This window comes from Mustelus asterias, chromosome 12 (assembly GCF_964213995.1).
Source record: "Mustelus asterias chromosome 12, sMusAst1.hap1.1, whole genome shotgun sequence".
Lineage (NCBI taxonomy): Eukaryota > Metazoa > Chordata > Chondrichthyes > Carcharhiniformes > Triakidae > Mustelus > Mustelus asterias.
This window is the reverse complement of record NC_135812.1, coordinates 51,461,195-51,477,865: the sequence shown is the minus strand read 5'-3', so window position 1 is coordinate 51,477,865 and position 16,671 is coordinate 51,461,195. Positions and strand designations below refer to the sequence as shown.

General features: G+C 47.0%; 1 protein-coding gene across 3 annotated transcripts in view; it reads left to right on the top strand.

Moving 5' to 3' along the window:
* Positions 1–16,671, top strand: part of LOC144501450 (phosphorylase b kinase gamma catalytic chain, skeletal muscle/heart isoform-like) — a 146,016-nt gene that overhangs the window by 34,759 nt on the left and 94,586 nt on the right. For all 3 annotated transcript variants that reach the window (XM_078225222.1, XM_078225224.1, XM_078225223.1), the window contains exon 4: positions 6,663–6,838. In XM_078225222.1, coding sequence (XP_078081348.1) covers positions 6,663–6,838 — 176 coding nt within the window. The remainder of the gene's footprint in view (positions 1–6,662; positions 6,839–16,671) is intronic.

The window sequence follows — 16,671 nt, the reverse complement described above, 5'->3', positions numbered from 1 at the left end:
GACTGATCCAGTTTTGTATCCACCTTGCCAGCTCACCTCTGATCCCATGCGACTTCATCTTCTGCACCAGTCTGCCATGAGGGACCTTGTCAAAGGCCTTACTGAAGTCCATGTAGACAGCATGGTCTCCCAGTATCTCCTGGAGAAGTTGTTTGGATCATGGGCTGGGACAGTATCGAAAAACTTTATGATTCAGGACCTTGTCCTACTTCTCAACATTACACTGTCAGGAGAGAACAGCCAGAATACCAACCAGTGAAATATAATTGTCCTGTGGGATATGAAGACTGTTGTGGAGGCAAGGGAGGAAATTGCAGGGGCTCTGACACTAATTTTTAATACCTCCCTGGCCACTGGGGAGGTCACAGTAAGAGTTTTAACAACACCAGGTTAAAGTCCAACAGGTTTATTTGGTAGCAAATGCCATTAGCTTTTGGAGCGCTGCTCCTTCGTCAGATGGATTTCCACTCCATCTGACGAAGGAGCAGCGCTCCGAAAGCGAATGGCATTTGCTACCAAATAAACCTGTTGGACTTTAACCTGGTGTTGTTAAAACTCTTACTGTATTTACCCCAGTCCAACGCCGGCATCTCCACATCACTGGGGAGGTGGCAGAAGACTGGAGAATAGCTAATGTTGTCCCACTATTTAAGAAAGGTTGTAGAGACCAACCAGGGAACTACAGACCTGCAAGTCTCATGTCTGTGGTTGGGAAACTACTGGAGAAGATTCTGAAGGAGAGAACCTATCTCCGTTTGGAGAGGCAAGGTTTGATCAGGGATAGTCAGCATGGTTTTGTCAGAGGGAGGTCATGCCTGACAAATATTTTTGAGCATGTAACCAAGTGTGTAGATGAGGGTAGTGCGGTTGATGTAGCTTACATGGATTTCAGCAAAGCCTTTGACAAAGTCTCACATGGGAGACTTACTAAGAAGACAAATGCACATGGGATACAGGGTGATATGATAAGGCGGATTCATAATTGGCTGAGCGGTAGGACCCAGTAATTACTGTGTTTACCCCAGTCCAACGCCGGCATCTCCACATCATGAGTGGTAGGAGACAGAGGGTGATGACAGCTGGCTGCTTTAGTGACCAGTGGCGTACCACAGGGATCTGTGCTGGGCCCGTATTGTTCGTCATTTAAATAAATGACATAGATGACTATGTGGGAGGTAGGATCAGTAAGTTTGCCGGTGACACACCACGATTGACCAATTGATTAACAGTGAGGTTGAGTGTCTTGGGTTACAGGAAGATACAGATGGGATGGTCAAATGGGCGGAGAAGTGGCAGATGGAATTTAACCCTGAAAAGTGTGAGGTGATGTACTTTGGAAGGAGTAATTTAACGAGGAAGTATGCTATGAGAAAGGTCTGCCACTTGGAAGTTCTGAAGAACAAAGGGACCTTGGTGTGTTTGTCCATAGCTCTCTGAAGGCAGAAAGGCAGGTTAATTGGGTGGTGAAAAAGGCATATGGCACATTCGCCTTTATCAATCAGGGTATAGATTACGAAAGCAGAGCGGTCATGATGGACTTGTATAGAACTTTGGTGAGGCCACAGCTGGAGTATTGTGTGCAGTTCTGGTTACCACATTATAGGAAGGATGTGAATGCACTAGAGGAGGTGCAGAGGAGATTTACCAGAATGCTGCCTGGGATGGAACATTTAAGTTAAGAAGAGAGATTGGATAGGCTTATGTTGTTTTCTCTGGAGCAGAGAAGACTGAGGGGCGACCTGATTGAGGTGTTCAAGATTATGAGGAGTATGGATAGGGTGGATAGGGAGCAGTTGTTCCCCTTAGTTGAAAGGTCAGTTACGAGGGGAACAAGTTAAAAATGAGGGGTGGGAGGTTTAGGGGATTTGAGGAAAAACATTTTTACTCAGAGGGTGGTGATGGTCTGGAATGCATTGCCTGGGAGGGTGGTGGAGGCGGAATGCCTCACATCCGTTAAAAAGTATCTGGATAAGTACTTGACATGCCATAACATTCAAGGCTATGGGCCAAGTGCTGGCAAGTGGGATTAGGTGGGCAGGTCAGGGCATTTCATGATTCGGTGCAGACTTAATAGGCCGAAAGGCCTCTTCTGCACTGTAGCATTCCGTGATACTGTAAAAGATTTGGAACTCAAGGAAGTGGCCCTAGAAATAGTGGACGCATTGGTGATCATTTTCCAGCATTCTATAGACTCTGGAAGAGTTACAATGGATTGGAGGGTAGCTAATGTATCCCCACTTTTTAAAAAAGGAGGAAGAGAGAAAACAGGGAATTATAGACTGGTTTGCCTGACATCGGTGGAGGGAAAAATGCTGGAGTCAATTATTTAGAATGTAATAACTGAGCATTTGGAAAGCAGTGACAGAATCGGTCCAAGTCAGCATGGATTCAATTGGCCAATCGTTGTGTCACCGGCAAACTTACTGATCCTACCTCCCACATAGTCATCTATGTCATTTATTTAAATGATGAACTGAAGGGAAATCGTGCTTGATAAATCTTCTGGAATTTTTTGAGGATGTGACCAGTAATGTGGACAAGAGTGAACCAGTGGATGTTGTGTAAATGGACTTTTAAAAGGTTTTTGACAAGGTCCCACTCAAGTGATTAGTGAGCAAAATTAAAGCTCATGGTATTGGGGATAATGTATTGACGTGGACAGAGAACTGGTTGGCAGACAGGAAGCAGAGAGTGGGAATAAAAGGGTCCTTTTCAGAGTGGCAGGCACTGACTAGTAGGGTACCGCAGGGTTCAGTGCTGGGACCCCAGCTATTCACAATATACATTAATGATTTGGATGAAGGAATTGAATGCAATATCCAAATTTGCAGATGACACTAAGCTGGGTGGCAGTGTCTGCTGTGGGGAAGATGTTAAGAGGCTGCAGGGTGACTTGGACAGGCTGGCTGAGTGGGCCAGTACTTGGCAAATGCAATATAATGTGGATAAATGTGAACATAGAACAGTACAGCACAGAACAGGCTTTTCGGCCCACGATGTTGTGCCGAGCTTTATCTGAAACCAAGATCAAGCTATCCCACTCCCTATCATCCTGGTGCTCCATGTGCCTATCCAATAACCGCTTAAATGTTCCTAAAGTGTCTGACTCCACTATCACTGCAGGCAGTCCATTCCACACCCCAACCACTCTCTGAGTAAAGAACCTACTTCGGACATCCTTCCTATATCTCCCACCATGAACCCTATAGTTATGCCCCCTTGTAATAGCTCCATCCACCCGAGGAAATAGTCTTTGAACGTTCACTCTATCTATCCCCTTCATCATTTTATAAACCTCTATTAAGTCTCCCCTCAACCTCCTCCGCTCCAGAGAGAACAGCCCTAGCTCCCTCAACCTTTCCTCATAAGACCTACCCTCCAAACCAGGCAGCATCCTGGTAAATCTCCTTTGCACTCTTTCCAGCGCTTCCACATCCTTCTTATAGTGAGGTGACCAGAACTGCACACAATACTCCAAATGTGGTCTCACCAAGGTCCTGTACAGTTGCAGCATAACCCCACAGCTCTTAAACTCCAACCCCCTGTTAATAAAAGCTAACACACTATAGGCCTTCTTCACAGCTCTATCCACTTGAGTGGCAACCTTCAGAGATCTGTGGCTATAGACCCCAAGATCTCTCTGTTCCTCCACAGTCTTCAGAACCCTACCTTTGACCCTGTAATCCACATTTAAATTTGTCCTACCAAAATGAATCACCTCACATTTATCAGGGTTAAACTCCCATCTGCCATTTTTCAGCCCAACTTTGCATCCTATCTATGTCTCTTTGCAGTCTACAACAGCCCTCCACCTCATCCACTACTCCACCAATCTTGGGGTCATCAGCAAATTTACTGATCCACCCTTCAGCCCCCTCCTCTAAGTCATTAATAAAAATCACAAAGAGCAGAGGACCAAGCACTGATCCCTGTGGCACTCCGCTAGCAACCTGCCTCCAGTCCGAAAATTTTCCATCCACCACCACCCTCCATCTTCGATCAGATAGCCAGTTACCTATCCAATCGGCCAACTTTCCCTCTATCCCACACCTCCTTACTTTCATCATAAGCCGACCATGGGGGACCTTATCAAACGCCTTACTAAAATCCATGTATATGACATCAACTGCTCTACCTTCATTGACACACTTAGTTACCTCCTCAAAATATTCTATCAAATTTGTGAGGCACGACTTGCCCTTCACGAATCATAAGAACATAAGAACATAAGAAATAGGAGCAGGAGTAGGCCATCTGGCCCTTCGAGCCTGCCCCGCCATTCAACAAGATCATGGCTGATCTGAAGCGAATCAGTTCCACTTCCCCGCCTGCTCCCCATAACCCCTAATTCCCTTATCGATCAGAAAACTATCTACCCGTGATTTAAACATATTCAACGAGGAAGCCTCCACCACTTCAATGGGCAGAGAATTCCAGAGATTCACTACCCTCTGAGAGAAGAAGTTCCCCCTCAACTCTGTTCTGAACTGGCCCCCCCTTATTTTGAGGCTGTGCCCTCTAGTTCTGGTTTCCCTTCTAAGTGGAAAGAATCTCTCCACCTCTACCCTATCCAGCCCCTTCATTATCTTATATGTCTCTATAAGATCACCCCTCATCCTTCTAAACTCCAACGAGTACAGACCCAATCTGTTTAATCTCTCCTCATAATCTGTGCTGACTATCCCGGATTAATCCGCATCTTTCTAAATGGTCGTAAATCCCATCCCTCAGGACCTTTTCCATCAACTTACCAACCACCGAAGTAAGACTAACCAGCCTATAATTACCAGGGTCATTTCTATTTCCTTTCTTAAACAGAGGAACAACATTCGCCACTCTCCAGTCCTCCGGCACCATCCCTGTGGACAGTGAGGACTCAGAGATCAAAGCCAAAGGCTCTGCAATCTCATTCCTTGCCTCCCAAAGAATCCTAGGATATATTTCATCAGGCCCAGGGGACTTATCGACCTTTAGTTTATTCAAAACTGCTAGTACATCCTCCCTCCGAACATCTACTTCCTCCAGCCTATTAGCCTGTAACACCTTCTCTTCCTCAAAAACATGGCCCTCTCCTTGGTGAACACTGAAGAAAAGTATTCATTCATCACCTCTCCTATCTCTACTGACTCCATACACAAGTTCCCACTACTGTCCTTGACCGGCCCTAACCTCACCCTGGTCATTCTTTTATTCCTCACATAAGAGTAAAATGCCTTGGGGTTTTCCTTGATCCGACCCGCCAAGGACTTCTCATGCCACCTCCTCGCTCTCCTAAGCCCCTTTTTAAGTGAAGTTATCCACTTTGGTGGCAAAAACAAGAAGGAAGATTATTATCTGAATGGTGGCAGTTTTAGAAAAGGGGAAGTGCAATGTGACGTGGCTGTCATGGTGGAACAGTCGCTGAAGGTTGCCATATAGGTACAGCAGGCGGTGAGGAAAGCTAATAGCATGCTGGCCTTCACAGAAGAGGATTTGAGTATAGGAGTAAGGATGTCTTGCTGCAGTTACAGTAAACTCTTACTGTGTTTACCCCAGTCCAACGCCGGCATCTCCACATCATTACTAGCAGGGCCTTGGTGAGGCCATACCTTGAGTAGTGTACGCAGTTTTGGTCTAGTTTGAGGAAGGACATTCTTGCTATTGAGGAGTCCAGCAAAGGTTCACTAGACTGATTCCCAGAAAGGCAAGACTGACATATAAAAAGAGACTGGATCAACTGGGCTTGTACTCACTGGAATTTAGAAGAATGAGAGGGGATCTCATAGTAACATATAAAATCCTGATGGGACTGGATAGGTGAGACGCAGGAAGAATGTTCCCGGCATTGGGGAAGTCCAGAGCTCGGGGACACAGTCTAAAAACAAGGGGCAAGCCATTCAGGACTGAGATGAGGAAGAACTTCTTCACTCAGAGTTGTGAACCGTGGGATTCTGTACCGCAGAAAGCTGTCGGGGCTAGTTCGTGACATATGTTCAAGAGGGAGCTGGACATGGCCTTTGTGGCTAAAGGGATCAAGAGGTATGGAGAGAAAGTGGGAGTGGGATACTGAAAGTGCATGATCAGCTATTATAATATTGAATGGTGCTGCAGGCTCAAAGGGCCGAATAGCCTACTCCTGCACCTATTTTCTATGTTGGAACTGCTCCCAAATGTGTGGGGGAAAGGGAGTGTAAAGCAAGTGTGTTCAGAATCTTTTAAACAGTCTTTGCTTTTATTCCATTGAAGCTGTCAGAGAGGGCGGCACGGTGGCACTGCTGCTTCATAGCGCCAGGGACCTGGGTTCAATTCCGACCTCGGGTCACTGTCAGTGTGGAGTTTGCACGTTCTCCTCGTGTCTGCATGGGTTTCCTCCCACAGCCCAAAGATGTGCAGGTTAGGTTGATTGGCCATGCTAAATTGCTCCTTATTGTCAGGGAGATTAGCAGGGTAAATATGTGGGTTACAGGGATGGGACCTGGGTGTGATTGTTGTCGGTGCAGGCTCAATGGGCCGAATGACCTCCTTCTGCTCTGTAGATTCTAAGAATAAGGAGAGGCCATTGAGAGCAGCACAGACGATGCTCCTTCTGGGTTGATTCCATTTACACAATTACAGTCTAGAGTTTAAAAAGTTGAATAAGACAATCTGGAGTTTATTTACTGCTCTTTTCCCTCTTTTCCCAGTGGCGTTAGCAGTGTTGTTAGACGCTGTTTGGAGAGAAAGACAGAAATTGAATACGCTGTGAAGATTATTGACATCACCTCTGAGCATCTAACTGCAGAGGAGCTGGAAGAGATTTGTACATCCACTGTTCAGGAAATCAGCATTCTCAAGCAGGTCTCAGGACACCCACATATAAGTGAGTATGTCAGCTAGGCTAAATAAAAAAGACAATCAAGTGGAAATCAAGGCATTGAGTAAAGGCCATTATCATAGGCGCTGAGAGTTTCTGGCATCTGCATCCTCTCTAACACTTGGAGACAGGCACCAGCCAAAGTTGTGGGAATTTCAAACTGGATCTGAGTGATCGACACTTTTATTCCATAGTGAGGGCTAGAGGGCATAATTATTTTATTGCTACTGGGAGGAAGTACTCTGAAGTGAAAACACTCTCCACTTGGCTGGATAAGTACAACTCCAATACCCAAAGTATAACACCTTCCAGGACAAAGCAATCCAGCTGATTGGCACCACATTCAGCACCTTCAACATTCAATCCCTACACCACTAACGCACAGTAGCAGCCGTGTGCATCATCTGAGATGCACTGCAGCAACTCACCAAGGCTCCTTTGACAGCACCTTCCAAATAGATGATCTCTACCACCAAGGAGGACAAAGGGCAGAAGACACAAAATCACAGAATTGTTACAGTGCAGAAGGAGGTCATTTGGCTGATCATGTCTGCATTGGCTCGCCAAACGAGCATCATGAGTTAGTGCCATTCTCCTTCCTTTTCCCATACCACTGCACATTGTTTCTATTCAAATAATCATCTAATGCCCGCTTGAATGCCTCGACTGAACCTGCCTCCACCACACTTCCAGGCAGTGCATTTCAGACCCCAACCACTTGCTGTGTAAAAAAGTTTTTTCTCACATCATATTTGCTCCTTTTTAATCTGTGCCCTCTTGCTCTTGATCCTTTTGCGAGCGGGAAGTTTCTCTCTATCTACTTTGAGTTTTCAGCCTCATTGTTCCACAGGACCAGGCTGAGGAGAAGGCAGTTGGTTTGTTCACTACATTTATTTATTTATTTTAAGTTAAAATTGTGTACAAAATCGGAGGTTTTTTTAAAAACAGGAAGTGGGCCCAGCAGGAGTCTGGGAAGGTTTTTGGAGGGTTTAAAAGTAGGCCGCACTTTTGAGCGGGCAGCGTCGTTAGCGGGCAGCAGAGTGAGCAGGAGGCAGAGTGAAAGCAGTAGGGCTTTGGCTCACAGGGCTTGGGCGAGCAGGGGTGAGTTAATTCATTTTTTGCTGTTTCTACCTGGTACTGGCAGGGTATCTAGAGAGGATGGGTGTGAAGGCAGTGCAATGTTCCTCTTGCACTATGTTCGAGGTGAGGGACGACGACAGTGTCCCTGCTGATTATACCTGTGAGAAGTGCATCCATCTGCAGCTCCTCCAAAACCGTGTAAGGGAACTGGAGCTGGAGTTGGAGGAACTTAGGATCATTAGGGATGCAGAGATGGCCATAGACAGAAGCTTCAGGGATACAGTTACTCCGAGGAATGAAAATAGATGGGTGACGGTGAGAGGGGCTGGGAAGAAGCAGTCGGTGCAGGGATCCCCTGTGGTCGTTCCCCTTAGCAATAAGTATTCCGCTTTGGATACGGTTGAGGGGGACGACATACCAGTGGTGAGCCGCAGTGAGAGGATCTCCGGCACTGAGTCCGTCCCTGTGGCTCAGGAGGGTAAGGAGGAGAGCGGGAGGGCAATAGTTATTGGGGACTCGTTAGTTAGAGGGATAGATAGGAGGTTCTGTGGCAGCAAAAGAGACTCGAGGATGGTTTGTTGCCTAGCGGATGCCAGGGTCCGTGACGTCTCGGACCGTGTTTTCCGGATTCTTAAGGGGGAGGGGAAACGGTCACAAGTCGTGGTACACATTGGTACCAACGACATAGGTAAGAGAAGGGACGGGGATTTAAAACAGGAATTTCGGGAGCTGGGCTGGAAGCTGAGAGCAAAGACAAAACATGTGGTCATCTCTGGTACGCTACCGGTGCCACGTGATAGCGAGTTGAGGAACAGGGAGAGAGTGCACTTAAACATGTGGTTGCAGGGATGGTGCAGGAGGGAGGGTTTCAGATACGTGGATAATTGGAACACGTTCTGGGGAAGGTGGGACCTCTACAAACAGGACGGGGTGCACCTGAACCAGAGGGGCACCAATATCCTCGGAGGGAAATTTGCTACGGCTCTTCAGGGGGATTTAAACTAATTTGTCAGGGGAGTGGGAAAAGGAGTTGTAGTCCGGAAGTCAGTGTTGAGGGTGGTGAGGTATTGGGGAAGGTATCAAGGTCAAGGGTGGGTACCGGTAGACAGGAAGATGGGTTGAAGTGTGTCTACTTCAATGCAAGGAGCATCCGGAACAAGGTGGATGAACTTGGGGCGTGGATTGCTACTTGGGACTACGATGTTGTGGCCATTACGGAGACGTGGGTAGAACAAGGACAGGAATGGTTGTTGGACGTTCCGGGGTATAGATGTTTCAGTAAGTGTAGGGAAGCTGGTAAAAGAGGTGGAGGAGTAGCATTGTTAATCAAGGATAGTTTAACGGCTGCGGAAAAGCACTTTGAGGGGGATATGCACACTGAGGTAATATGGGCTGCAGTTAGAAACAGGAAAGGAGCGGTCACGTTGCTAGGAGTTTACTATAGGCCCCCAAATAGTAATAGAGATGTGGAGGAAGAAATTGCTAAGCAGATTATGGATACGTGTGGGGGTCACAGGGTAGTTGTCATGGGGGACTTTAACTTTCCAAATATTGATTGGAACCTTTGTAGATCGAATAGTTTGGATGGGGCACTTTTTGTGCAGTGTGTGCAGGAGGGTTTCCTGACACAATATGTGGATAGGCCGACAAGGGGTGAGGCCACATTGGATTTGGTACTGGGAAATGAACCGGGCCAAGTGTTAGATTTGGTTGTGGGAGAGAACTTTGGAGATAGTGACCACAATTCGGTGTCTTTTGTTATTGCAATGGAGAGGGATAGGGCCGGACGGCAGGGCAAGGCTTACAATTGGGGGAGAGGTAATTATGATGCGATTAGGCAAGAATTAGGGGGCATAAGATGGGAACAGAAACTGTCAGGGAAAGGCACTGATGAAAAGTGGAACTTTTTCAAGGAACAAATACTGGGTGTCCTTGATAGGTATGTCCCTGTCAGGCAGGGAGGAAATGGCCGAGTGAGGGAACCGTGGTTCACAAAAGAGGTGGAATGTCTTGTGAAAAGGAAGAGGGAAGCTTATGTAGGGATGAGGAAACAAGGTTCAGATGGCTCGATTGAGGGTTACAAGTTAGCAAGGAATGAGCTGAAAAAGGGGCTGAGGAGAGCTAGGAGGGGACATGAGAAGTCCTTGGCGGGTCGGATCAAGGAAAACCCCAAGGCTTTTTACTCTTATGTGAGGAATAAAAGAATGACCAGGGTGAGGTTAGGGCCGGTCAAGGACAGTGGTGGGAACTTGTGTATGGAATCAGTAGAGATAGGCGAGGTGATGAATGAATACTTTTCTTCAGTGTTCACCAAGGAGAGGGGCCATGTTTTTCAGGAAGAGAAGGTGTTACAGGCTAATAGGCTGGAGGAAATAGATGTTCGGAGGGAGGATGTATTGGCAGTTTTGAATAAACTGAAGGTCGATAAGTCCCCGGGGCCTGATGAAATGTATCCGAGGATTCTTTGGGAGGCGAGGGATGAGATTGCAGAGCCTTTGGCTTTGATCTTTGGGTCCTCGCTGTCCACGGGGTTGGTGCCAGAGGACTGGAGAGTGGCGAATGTTGTTCCTCTGTTTAAGAAAGGGAATAGAAATGACCCTGGTAATTATAGACCGGTTAGTCTGACTTCGGTGGTTGGTAAATTGATGGAAAAGGTCCTTAGGGATGGGATTTACGACCATTTAGAAAGATGCGGATTAATCCGGGATAGTCAGCACGGATTTGTGAAGGGCAAATCGTGCCTCACAAATTTGATAGAATTTTTTGAGGAGGTAACTAGGTGTGTTGATGAAGGTAGGGCGGTTGATGTCATATACATGGATTTTAGTAAGGCGTTTGATAAGGTCCCCCATGGTCGGCTTATGATGAAAGTAAGGAGGTGTGGGATAGAGGGAAAGTTGGCCGATTGGATAGGTAACTGGCTATCTGATCGAAGACAGAGGGTGGTGGTGGATGGAAAATTTTCGGACTGGAGGCAGGTTGCTAGCGGAGTGCCGCAGGGATCGGTGCTTGGTCCTCTGCTCTTTGTGATTTTTATTAATGACTTAGAGGAGGGGGCTGAAGGGTGGATCAGTAAATTTGCTGATGACACCAAGATTGGTGGAGTAGTGGATGAGGTGGAGGGCTGTTGTGGGCTGCAAAGAGACATAGATAGGATGCAAAGCTGGGCTGAAAAATGGCAAATGGAGTTTAACCCTGATAAATGTGAGGTGATTCATTTTGGTAGGACTAATTTAAATGTGGATTACAGGGTCAAAGGTAGGGTTCTGAAGACTGTGGAGGAACAGAGAGATCTTGGGGTCCATATCCACAGATCTCTAAAGGTTGCCACTCAAGTGGATAGAGCTGTGAAGAAGGCATATAGTGTGTTAGCTTTTATTAACAGGGGGTTGGAGTTTAAGAGCCGTGGGGTTATGCTACAACTGTACAGGACCTTGGTGAGACCGCATTTGGAATATTGCGTGCAGTTCTGGTCACCTCACTATAAGAAGGATGTGGAAGCGCTGGAAAGAGTGCAGAGGAGATTTACCAGGATGCTGCCTGGTTTGGAGTGTCGGTCTTATGAGGAAAGGTTGAGGGAGCTGGGGCTGTTCTCTCTGGAGCGGAGGAGATTGAGGGGAGACTTAATAGAGGTTTATAAAATGATGAAGGGGATAGATCGAGTGAACGTTCAAAGACTATTTCCTCGGGTGGATGGAGCTATTACAAGGGGGCATAACTATAGGGTTCATGGTGGGAGATATAGGAAGGATATCAGAGGTAGGTTCTTCACGCAGAGAGTGGTTGGGGTGTGGAATGGACTGCCTGCAGTGATAGTGGAGTCAGACACTTTAGGAACATTTAAGCGGTTATTGGATAGGCACATGGAGCACACCAGGATGGTAGGGAGTGGGATAGCTTGATCTTGGTTTCAGATGAAGGTCGGCACAACATCGTGGGCCGAAGGGCCTGTTCTGTGCTATAATGTTCTATGTACTCTGTTCAGCCCCTTCATGATTTTGAACATCTCAATCAAATATCCTCTTAGCCTTCTTCTCTTCAAGGAGAACAGCCTCAACCTCTCCAATCTATCCTCATAACTGAAGTTTCTCATCCCTGGAACCATTCTTGTAAACCTCTTCTGTACTCACTTGAATGCCTTCACATCTTTCCTTAATGTGGCGCCCAGAACTGTACACAATATTCAGCTGAGGTCTAACTAGTGTCTTGGATAATTTCAGCATAATCTCCTTGATTTTGTACTCTATGCCCCTATTAATAAAGCCCAGAATACTGTGCGCTTTGTTAACTGCTCTAGAACATAGAACATAGAACATTACAGCGCAGAACAGGCCCTTCGGCCCACGATGTTGCACCGACCAGTTAAAAAAAAAAACTGTGACCCTCCAACCTAAACCAATTTCTTTTCGTCCATGAACCTATCTACGGATCTCTTAAACGCCCCCAAACTAGGCGCATTTACTACTGATGCTGGCAGGGCATTCCAATCCCTCACCACCCTCTGGGTAAAGAACCTACCCCTGACATCGGTTCTATAACTACCCCCCCTCAATTTAAAGCCATGCCCCCTCGTGCTGGATTTCTCCATCAGAGGAAAAAGGCTATCACTATCCACCCTATCTAAACCTCTAATCATCTTATATGTTTCAATAAGATCCCCTCTTAGCCGCCGCCTTTCCAGCGAAAACAATCCCAAATCCCTCAGCCTCTCCTCATAGGATCTCCCCTCCATACCAGGCAACATCCTGGTAAACCTCCTCTGCACCCTCTCCAAAGCCTCCACATCCTTCCTGTAATGTGGGGACCAGAACTGCACACAGTACTCCAAGTGCGGCCGCACCAGAGTTGTGTACAGTTGCAACATAACGCTACGACTCCTAAATTCAATCCCCCTACCAATAAACGCCAAGACACCATATGCCTTCTTAACAACCTTATCTACTTGATTCCCAACTTTCAGGGATCTATGCACACATACACCTAGATCCCTCTGCTCCTCCACACTATTCAAAGTCCTCCCGTTAGCCCTATACTCAACACATCTGTTATTCCTACCAAAGTGAATTACCTCACACTTCTCCGCATTAAACTCCATCCGCCACCTCTCGGCCCAACTTTGCAACCTGTCTAAGTCTTCCTGCAAACTACGACACCCTTCCTCACTGTCTACCACACCACCGACTTTGGTGTCATCAGCAAATTTGCTAATCCACCCAACTATACCCTCATCCAGATCATTAATAAATATTACAAACAGCAGTGGCCCCAAAACAGATCCCTGAGGTACACCACTTGTAACCGCACTCCATGATGAATATTTACTATCAACCACCACCCTCTGTTTCCTATCCGCTAGCCAATTCCTGATCCAATTTCCTAGATCACCCCCAATCCCATACATCTGCATTTTCTGCAGAAGCCTACCATGGTGAACCTTATCAAACGCCTTACTAAAATCCATATATACCACGTCCACTGCCTTGCCCCCATCCACCTCCTTGGTCACTTTCTCAAAAAACTCAATAAGGTTAGTAAGGCACGACCTACCTGCCACAAAACCATGCTGACTATCACCTATCAATTCATTACTCTCCAAATAACTATAAATCCTATCCCTTATAATTTTTTCCAACATCTTGCCGACAACAGAAGTGAGACTCACCGGTCTATAATTCCCGGGGAAGTCTCTGTTCCCCTTCTTAAACAATGGGACAACATTCGCTAACCTCCAATCTTCTGGTACTATACCAGAGGCCAACGACGACCTGAAGATCAGAGCCAGAGGCTCTGCAATCACTTCTCTTGCCTCCCAGAGAATCCTTGGATAAATCCCATCCGGACCAGGGGATTTATCTATTTTCAGACCCTCCAGAATATCCTGCACATCCTCCTTATCAACTGTAATACTGTCTATTCTACTCCCTTGCAACCCAGTGTCCTCCTCAGCTATATTCATGTCCCCTTGCGTGAACACCGAAGAGAAATATTGGTTCAATGCTTCACCAATCTCCTCCGGTTCCACACATAACTTCCCTCTGCCATCTATAACTGGCCCTAAACTTGCCCTAACCAACCTTCTGTTCTTGACATACCTATAGAACGCCTTAGGATTCTCTTTAACCCTATCCGCCAAAGTCTTCTCATGTCCCCTTTTAGCCCTTCTAAGCTCGCTCTTCAACTCCCTCTTAGCCAATCTAAAGCTTTCTAGTGCACTACCCGAGTGCTCACGTCTCATCCGAACATAAGCCTCCTTTTTCTTTTTAACCAACAAAGAAACTTTTTTGGTGCACCACGGTTCCCTAGCCCTACCAATTCCTCCTTGCCTGACAGGGACATACCTATCACAGACTCGCAGTAGCTGCTCCTTGAAAAAACTCCACATGTCGGACGTTCCCAGTCCCTGTAATCTCCTAGTCCAACCTATGTTTCCTAATTCTCTCCTAATAGCCTCATAATTACCCTTCCCCCAGCTAAAACCACTGGCCCGAGGTTCATGCCTATCCCTTTCCATCACTAAGGTGAACGTAACCGAATTGTGGTCACTATCACCAAAATGCACACCAACTTCGAAGTCTAGCACCTGGTCTGGCTCATTTCCCAGCACCAGATCCAATATAGCCTCACCTCTAGTTGGCCTGTCTACATACTGAGTCAAAAAACCTTCCTGCACGCTTTGAACAAAAACTGACCCCTCTAACGAGCTAGAGCTATAACAATTCCAGTCAATATTAGTCAAGTTAAAATCCCCCATAACAATTGCCCTATTACTTTCACTCCTAAGCAGGATTGACTCCGCAATCCTTTCCTCAACCTCTCTAGAACTTTTAGGAGGTCTATAAAAGACTCCCAACAGGGTGACCTCTCCTCTCCTATTTCTAATCTCCGCCCATACTACCTCAACAGATAAGTCCTCATCAAACCTCCTCTCTGACACTGTGATACAATCTCTGACCAATAATGCTACCCCTCCCCCTCTTCTACCTCCTTCCCTACTTCGACTAAAACATTTGAACCCCGGGACCTGCAGCATCCATTCCTGCCCCTGCTCTATCCATGTCTCTGAAATAGCCACAACATCGAAGTCCCAGGTACTGATCCACGCTGCAAGTTCACCCACTTTATTGCGAATACTCCTGGCATTGAAGTATACACATTTCAAACCCTGCTCCACCCCACCTCTGCAATGCCGTGCATAGCAGTCCCCATCCATGCATCCCTCACTTTCAGCCCCACTACTCAGGATCCCTCCCCCCCCCCGAATCAGTTTAAACCTCCCTGCATGGCCTTAGCAAATTTACCCCCCAGGATATTGGTCCCCTTCTGATTAAGGTGTAGACCATCCTTCTCATAGAGGTCACACCTTCCCCAGTACGAGCCCCAATTGCTTAAGTACCTGAACCCCTCCCTCCTGCACCATCCCTTCAGCCATGAATTCAAACCTTCCCTCTCCCTATTCCTCTCTAAACTATCCCGTGGTACAGGCAAGAGTCCAGAGATAACCACTCTGTCAGTCTTGGCCTTTAGTTTCCACCCCAACTCCATAAATCCCTGCCTAATATCCCCTTCCCCTATCCTCCCTATGTCGTGTGTCCCCACATGTACAATAACTTGTGGTTTATCTCCCTCCCCCCTAAGAGTCCTGAATACCCTGTCAGACACATCCCGGACCCCAGCCCCTGGTAGGCAACACACCAACCCTGAGTCCCTACCTTTAGTTCCGACCCTCCTATCTGTCCCCTTAATTGTGGAGTCCCCAATCACAAGGCCCAGTCTTTTACAGCCCCTAACCACCTGAGCTTTCTCACTCGGCTCACCCCCAGAGATCTGCTCTCTATGCTCAGTTGATTCCTCCTCAACTGTAGCCTCCAGCACCGAAAACCTATTATGGAGGGGAACCGCCCCAGGGGATTGTCTTCCCGATTGCTTCTTACCCCTCCTCCTGGCATTGACCCAAGCCTCATTTCTAGGAGTTACTATTTCTCTATAACTCCTATCAACTTCCACCTCCGCCTCCCGAATTATGCGGAGTTCCTCTACCTCCCCCTCCAGCTCCTTTACACGCTCCTCCAGAAGCTGCAATCTAATGCACTTCTTACAACTAAAATCTCCTGAAACACTACTGGATTTCCTCACCACATACATCCCACAGGAGATGCAGCATACTGCCTGAACTGCCATCCCTGAAGCCATTACCAGCAAGAAAAAAAAAAAAAAAAACTTCCCCACACTTCCCCAACTGTCACTCTCTACTGCAGCCCGAGCAGCACTCCCTCACTGAGACACCAACTGTCACTCTCTATTGCAGCCCGAGCAGCACTCCCTCACTGAGACACCAACTGTCACTCTCCACTGCAGCCCGAGCAACACTCCCACACTGAGACACCAACTGTCACTCTCCACTGCAGCCCGAGCAGCACTCCCACTCTCTCTACTTATTCTGGCACCTTCAGTGATCTATGCACAAATACACTCAGGTCCCTCTGCTCCTGCACCCTTTAAGAATCTTACCCCTCTTCTTAGCAAAATGCATCATCTCACTCTTTTCCGTGTTGAATTTCATCTGCCATATATCTGCGCACTCCACCAACTTGTCTACGTCCTTTTGAACTTCCACACTGTCCTCTTCACAATTTGCAACACTTCAAAATTTTGCATCATCATACCTGGGAACACAAGAGGTAGAAGCAGGAGTAGGCTAAGAGGCCCTTCAACCTGCCTCGCCAACTCACTCACAAAGAACAAAGAACAGTACAGCACAG